The sequence below is a fragment of the Leiobunum rupestre genome, chromosome 1 (genome assembly GCF_980474605.1).
Source record: "Leiobunum rupestre chromosome 1, qqLeiRupe1.1.hap1, whole genome shotgun sequence".
Lineage (NCBI taxonomy): Eukaryota > Metazoa > Arthropoda > Arachnida > Opiliones > Sclerosomatidae > Leiobunum > Leiobunum rupestre.
The window spans coordinates 95,044,116-95,052,174 of NC_143384.1; the positions used below are offsets into that span (position 1 = coordinate 95,044,116).

The 8,059-nt window shown below is 40.7% G+C and overlaps 1 protein-coding gene across 1 annotated transcript; it reads right to left on the bottom strand.

The window, feature by feature from the left end:
- Nucleotides 1-5,417: 5,417 nt before the first annotated feature.
- LOC149969021 (uncharacterized protein F54H12.2-like) lies at nt 5,418-6,722 on the bottom strand. The gene has a single exon (XM_090169923.1). It carries the CDS (start codon nt 6,720-6,722, stop codon nt 5,418-5,420), a length of 1,305 nt encoding a protein of 434 aa, XP_090026049.1.
- Nucleotides 6,723-8,059: the final 1,337 nt, after the last annotated feature.

An 8,059-nucleotide genomic window follows, 5' to 3' on the forward strand; every position in this document is an offset into this window, starting at 1 on the left:
GCGATGAGTCATGTTTGTATTGTAATCTACAACTTTAGACTTTCGCGATCACCTCCTTCTATGATATTAATGAGTATCCCTATATCATCACTTTTAAGCGACATAATTGGTCGAAACTTTTCATATCAATCTATCAATTCTGATTTGATTGGTTGATACTGTCGAAAGGATAAAAGCGTACCCATATAAAAACGGGTGGTTTAATGGGAATCTGTCTATTCCGCTGAGATTTTTATATCATCGATTTTCTTAAGTATTCACTTAGAGTTATAATTTTAGTAAAATTTTAATAATGTTTAATTGCGATCAATGCTCTTCCAAGTTTTCCGCGAAAAAGAATCTTCTTCGTCACGTTCGCGAAAAACATGACGAAGAAAGGTACTCGTGTCCTGAATGTGGAGCCGCCTTTACCCGCAGGGTAAAATTAAGATCCCATACCGAGAAACATCACCCTGTATCTTCGCCTGCCCAAGAACTATTTTACCAAAGTTCCGGACCGTCCGCTGAGGGGGTCGTTCATCAGATCCGACTCAGCAACCTCCCGAAAGAAATTTCCACACAAGCGACTCTCCCCGCCATACCGACGACTCTCCCCGCCGTACCGACGACTCTCCCCGCCGTACCGACGACTCTCCCCGCCGTACCGACGACTCTCCCCGTTGATCCAAATTATCGTGAAGGTTTTCATTGGAGTCAAGAAGCCGGGCCGTCTCATCGAGTGGACTTTGTTCCAGTACGTAATAGAGTGATACATCGTGTCAAACGTTCACGACCTGAAACTACGGAAACTTCACCAACCAAAAGACAGAGGTCAGACGAATTCGATTTCAGAGACAGCCAGTACGATGATGATCTTTTGGAAAAGGTTAATTACCAGGAGATGTTAGAGAACGAAAATGACGAAAATGTGGGCGAATTTATGACGCAGTGGGAAGCGGCAAACCAAGCAATTCAACCTGAAAATCCAGACGGAAGCGCTTCCGAGCAGGATCAATTGGAGGAGATTTTCGCACTGGGCGATAACGTCTTCGCCGCGAGGTTCACCCCAGCACGAGAGGAAACGGACGCGGAACAATTCATCGATCGTAATCGACGTGCGATCGGAAACTACCTGCGAAATAAGTTGAAAATTAAGAAGGGACTAAAATGGTACTTGACAGTACGGTGTAGATTTACTCGTCCCTTGGCCAACGAAGCGGGGTTGGCGGAGGTAATGCCGTATTTCCGAGGGCTGACATACGCGTTATTAGGTGAGGAAGATATAACCGGGCAAATTGACGAAAGTACAAAGAAAATTGTACAGTCAATGTCGGAATTTGAAAACCAGGGATCTGGATGGGTTTTAGACCGTATTCTTTTCCTTCAAATCAACATCATTAGTTACGCGCCTCTAGTTGGTGGATCCTTCATCGAAACGCCCGCAAAACTTACCAACAAAATGGCTATCATCAACGTGAAAAACAGTGACCAAAAGTGTTTCATTTGGTCGATTTTGGCCAAACTGCATCCGGTAAACCGTAACCCAAATCTCGTTCGTAATTACACGCGACATATAGACGAATTGAATCTCGCAGGTGTTAAATTTCCTTTTGAACTAAACTCGGGGAAAATAAAAAAATTCGAAATAAGTAATAATCTTTCCGTTAACGTATTCGCGTATGAAGGTGTCGTTTTCCCGCGTTACGTGAGTACACAGGTCGTGGAAGAATCTCGCCAAATAGATTTGCTCCTTCTAGCCGAAGGGAGTAAATTTCATTACTGCTTAATAAAGAGTTTAAGCCGCCTCCTTAGTGACCATACCAGGAATTGTAGAAAAACTTACTATTGCCGCTATTGCCTTCACCGTTCTGCGGGTACAAATGCTGAAATCAACCATCAGATTCACGTCAATAACTGCAAAGTCCACGGCCCACAGTTAGTTAACATGCCAATTAAAAACCCAATTCTCAAATTCAAGAAACATGGATGGTGTCAAAAGGTAATATTACTTATTTTTCATATGAAAAAATTAAATAGTACGCTAACGCTTTAAATTTAGGTTCCATATACAATTTATGCTGATTTCGAGGCAATTCTTCCGAAGGCGCACACGTGTATTCCAGACGAAACACTTTCTAGCACAACAACCTTGTCCCTTCACATAGCGTGTGGGTGGTGCTTTGTCATTGTAGGACCCGACGGTAAATATATATATATATATTTATTGATTTATCGAAATAATTATTTTTACTAAAATGTTTTTCTACGTAGGTATGCCCAGTAAGCCAGTAACTTTCAGAGGTGATGGTGCGACAATGAAATTTTTAGACTCGCTTCAACGGGAGGAGGCAATTATTTCCGAAAAGATCAGAGAGGTCAAACCTATGAATCTTTCGAGCGTTGAAATGACGTCCTTTCAAATGGCAACAAATTGTTACGTTTGTAACAAATGTTTTACCGTGAAAGATATCAAGGTTCGCGACCACGACCATTACAGCGGCAAATATCGGGGAGCTTGTCATCAAAGCTGTAACCTGAAGCTAAAAGCTCCAAACCACATCCCGGTCTTTATCCACAATTTAAGCGCTTACGACGCGCATTTAATTATGCAGTACATTGGAACTATCAAAAATAAAGACATCAACTGTATCCCGACTAATTCTGAAACATACATTTCCTTTTCTCTCGGGAAATTGCGATTTGTTGATTCGGTGCGATTTTTACCCGCCTCTCTAGAAACTCTCGTCTCCAACCTGGCAAAAGGAGGACCCTCAAAATTTCCGATTTTGAATTCAAATTTTGCTCCGGATGAAGTTGCGCTTCTTCTTCGAAAGGGTTTGTATCCCTACGATTACGTCGACCACATTGACAAATTTAAAGAGAAAACGCTACCATCAAAGGCGGCTTTCTTTAATGTACTCACTAAGGAACACATAAGCGATAGTGACTACCATCACGCCAGAAATGTGTGGACTACATTTCACACTATGAACCTCGGTAAATAATTTTTAAATTACTATTTTCATTACAACTGATTAATGTTATCTATATTTTTATAGGAGAGTATCACGATCTATACGTGACATCCGATTGCCTACAACTTGCGGATATTTTCGAGGCGTTTCGGACCATTTGCCTTAGTTACTACCATTTGGACCCTGCGCATGCGTTCACAGGACCCGGATTTGCATGGGAAAGCGCACTCTACATGACCGGTGTCGAACTGGATCTCCTTTTAGATCCGGATATGCATTTAATGATCGAGCGCGGTATACGTGGTGGGGTATCGATGATATCCCACCGCCATGCCGTGGCTAATAACACATATTTGCCTGACACGTATGACGCCACAAAACCCGACACGTTCATCACGTATCTCGGTAAATATTTTGAAAATAAAATTTGTTAGCATTATAAAAACCATCTATTTTACTTCCAGATTGTAACAATTTGTATGGTACGGTGATGAACGACCCTATGCCGATGAAAAGCTTCGTGTGGAGTACAGAAAGTCTCCAAAATATCCTCGCTCACCCTGACGATGACGTAAAAGGTTTTATTCTGGAAGTCGATTTGGCTTACCCGAGTAAACTGCACGACGAGCACAATGATTACCCTTTGGCTCCGGAAAAGCGTCCGATCTTAACGACTGAACTTTCACCATACTCCAGAGCACAACTTGAACATTTAAACATTCCGGTAAAAGACACTCTCCCAAAGCTCGTCCCTAACCTAAACACCAAGGAACACTACGTTGTCCACTATCGGAGCTTGAAATATTATGTCGCCAAAGGGATGAAAGTCTTAAAAGTTCATAGAGTGCTTTCGTTTGAGCAAGGGACTTGGCTCAGTGTTTACATAAACTTCAACACGGAGATGCGTAAAACAGCAACTAACAATTTTGAACGCGAATTCTGGAAGTTACAAAATAACGCCGTCTTTGGTATGTGTATGTTTTTTTCCTCTGTTATAAACGGAAAATATAATTAGTTTTCATTTCAGGAAAAACCATGGAGAATTTGCGTAATAGAATCAATTTCTTCCTGGTCCAAACCCCCGAGAAGGCCACCAAAAAAGCGAATTCGCCCGCATTCGAACGATTCACGATATTCAACGAGGACCTTGTTGGAATTCACCTAAAAAAGAAGAGTTTGACCTTGGACCGTCCAATCTTTACCGGTTTTACAATCCTAGAATTGTCAAAACTGTTAATGTACAGGTTCCACTACGATGTCGTCAGAGAGCAGTACGGAAATAAGGCAAAACTGTTATTCACGGATACCGGTACGTATCCATCGAATTTGTCGTTTTCGCTTAAAAGGTATTACAATATTTTTTTTCCCTCTATTTACAGATAGCCTGACTTATGTTATTCAAACCCGAGATCTGTACGCCGACTTCGCGAGACACGCCGATAAATATGATTTCTCCTCGTATCCCGAGAACCATCCACTTTTCAGCTCAACGAATTGCAAAGTACTTGGTAAATTCAAGGATGAGCTGTCCGGAATCCCCATCAAGGAGTTTTGCGGACTTCGTCCGAAAATGTATTCGCTACTGTCGGCGAGCGGCGAAAAGAAAACGGCCAAAGGCATTTGTAAACGTGTCGTGAAGAAGTATGTACGACACGAAGAGTATCGTGACTGTTTGCTGAACAGAAAGGTGACCATAGCACAGATGACGCGCATACAAAGCAAAAAACACGAACTTTTTACAGTGCAACAATCAAAATTATGTTTAAACCCATGTGATGATAAGCGCTTCATTTTAGAAGATGGTGTCACTACTCTAGCCCATGGCCATTTCAGAATTCCCGCGGAGAGATAACACCACGTCCTCGCGCGCGCGTTTACTCGGTCAAATGTTTCCGCGTCCGCGCTGCTGGGGCCCCGCGATTCGTCGAAATATTTTTTGTGATAATATATATATATATATATATATATTTTTATTCAAATGAAAGCGAAAATAAAATTATTTTAAAAACTTTATTGAAAATCTTTTGTACATGAATTCTTCAATCATACTATCGTTTACATTTTTATTATTTTTAAACCTCGAAACAATATCATACATTTTAATACCCCTACATCTATTCATAGCGTAATAAACACAATGTCCACCGCAAGTTTTGCTTTTATTACTCTGAAGTTGCTTTGAATTAAAAGTAACAGTTTTACTATTTCTCTCGATGAAATCATTAAATCTAAAATAGTCCGGAGGATTCCCGTAGGAGTCGTAGAATTCGGTATTACGATTTGATGAGCAATATATCACAGTCCAGTGTTCACCGTTCGTATTCGATAATCCGGTATTAACAAAATATAGAGACGGAAATATTTTTACATATTTGGGTAATTTATCAGCCGCGAAAACGCCACGAAATAATTTTTTGGTGTACGGATCTTTTTGTAGGATGCTAGTCAATTGTAACGTGTCCATTAGCTGGTGTAATCAAAGACCACAGTCCTATTTTTATCGATTTCTATGAGGTTTTGATATTCCGCGTAGTACAGTACGGTAACAGTTTTGGGTAAATCTTCCACAAACTTTAATTCTAATCTCACGCTCCCGTTCCTGATCAAGTGAAAGTGCTCCGCCGAGTGGGAGAGATCCGCGGTGAGATCGTATACAAATAGGCAATTTCCTTCGGCGAATTCTTCTCGATTAATTAGATTTCCTTCGTCAATATTAAATTGTCCAGTTTGGAGAAATAAGTTAATGTATGACCTCATACATAAGTCATTTTTGAAGTTTGGAGTTAGGGGTTTATGGGGAATACACGTACCGTCAACGTATAAAGCAATATGGTTTACACCAAAGTTTTGGAAATTAAAAGGGGATTTCGAATAATCGCCCAAATAAGCGCTTTGTTCTATTAATCCAATTACGACTTTCTTAGGAATTTGAGAATTAAATAAATTGTCGCGTGTTGACATTTTTGATCCTATCGGAATAGAGTAGGTGTTGCACTCACTCCTAATAATTGGATACTTCATGGAGCCACGATCCAACGCTTTTGCGTGCGCGAGAATAATTTCCGGAATAATTTTAACTTTTCTGATGTACAACGACGCTGTTTCAAATTTAACTTTATATTTAATGTCGCCTGACGATTGTATGCAAAACTCGTTGGGATTTTTAATAAACCTGAATCGGAGATTAAGCATATTCGGTAGAAAGCGTGATTGTTGACACATATCGATATGAATGGTTCCAATCATATCAATTGTACCTTTTTTCGAAAACGTCATTCTTTTCTGAAAACCCTCGTTGCTTGCCAGCACGTCAAATTTCCCGGCTGTGTCTTTGTAGAAGAGAGAACTAGTCAAAAAGCTTTCTTTAGCCGGTCCTCCGAACGTGAGTAGAGTTTGAATCATGCTTTTGTATGCGTAATTCTGGGCCGATGTGGTGACCGATCTCTCATTCATAATTAAATGAACTTCGCTGAATAAGCTGTGAAGGAACATATTTACGGGACCAACGGTTTCTTTATCGTAGTCGGGATCTGCGCCGCCAGATTTCACTATTCTCACTTGCACGTGGAGGAGTGTTTTGGACAGATCTAAATAAGTCTCGGAGTTTCCGGGGATATCGAAATTAATATTCGAATTTTCGTCCGCGTTAGAAATTGGATTGTATTCCACCCATTCTCCACTGACAATTCCCGTTTGCGTGAGAGGAACCTCGAAAAGGTCCAATTCCGAGTTGGTGCATTTACCAGACTGATGATGAATTAAAGCCATTATTTTGAGAATATATCGGAATGTTTAGTTACGCGTCTCGCTCGCTTCTTAGCTGTGACTGAACTGACGAGTTGTATCTTTCTACGCTTTCTTTTTATACCGTTTCCAGACATTTTTTGTTTCACCATATCCTTTAACTCGGAAAACGTTTCCTTCCCGATAGCGGTACCGTGATTTTTCAATGAACTTCTTATCGGAACTCCACTAGCAACATCGTCCGCGACTCTAGCGCCGGTTTTCAGAAACTTTTTTCCTAAGAAAATAGCGCCCCTTTTTAAAATTGGGACAGCTTTTCGAAAAGCAGATGCCAATATGTTACCGAGCCCGTAACCGCGTTGGGTCGATGAGCCTTGATAAAATGGGAATGAACCGTTCCCGATTTGCGATTGGTAATAGTTGTCATAGTCGATAGTATTATTTGAACCAAACCGAACTTGATTTAAATAATACTTTTCGTAATCGGAATCGCCTTCTCTGAATGCTGTTTTCATGGTGCGCACGGGTCAATTTCTAACTGTGAAATGAAAACACGGTACTCTGGTTTTTCTTTTATAAGGGTGTCCACGTTCGTCTCGGTCTAAAATGTAGAGTAATATGAACCTTTCCTCTTTCGAACTGAACTGGTACACCCATTTCTGACAAAATGTGAATTTCGATGGTTTGAAATCTGTTTGTTGCCACCGGGATGTAATGCGGTTTGATAAAATCTCTATCTACGGTGTCACCGTCTTTACCCTGAACGCTCACAATTCTTAAAAGTGGGGCGTTACAGTCGCCTACAGCACGATTTTCTACAATGTCAGAATATACAAACAAGGAATGAAGTCCAACATCCATATCGACGGTATATTTCGATAGCGTTTCCTTTTTGTTAATAGTGAAATCCTCTCCTGTATTTCTCGTAAATCCCAGTATTGTCGCTAGGATTCCCGACATTTTTAAATAAACCTTATTTTCCAATTTCACGTAAACTTTTCTCAAGTGCTTCACGTATTTAAACGAGACTGGTAACACACGTGACGTTGTGGCGCTTATAACAGCAGCGTGTTTGTTATCAAATTCGAATTGGATTAGATCTAGAAGATCTGTAACGCACCCGTAATAACCTTTAGGCACGTCGATATGAGTCGGAAACTCACGTTCATTGTTCTTCGAAAGAGTTACGATACAATCATCCCTTAGGTTGTTCCATGTTCTCGGATAACTAATCTCGGCTAGACCAACCTCGTAAGACCCATCGATTTGAACACATTCCGGGAGATACGTATGGAATTTACTCATGGTATTACCCTCGAAGAACTTCGAAGAAGAATCCGATGGTAATGTAATGTAGAAAC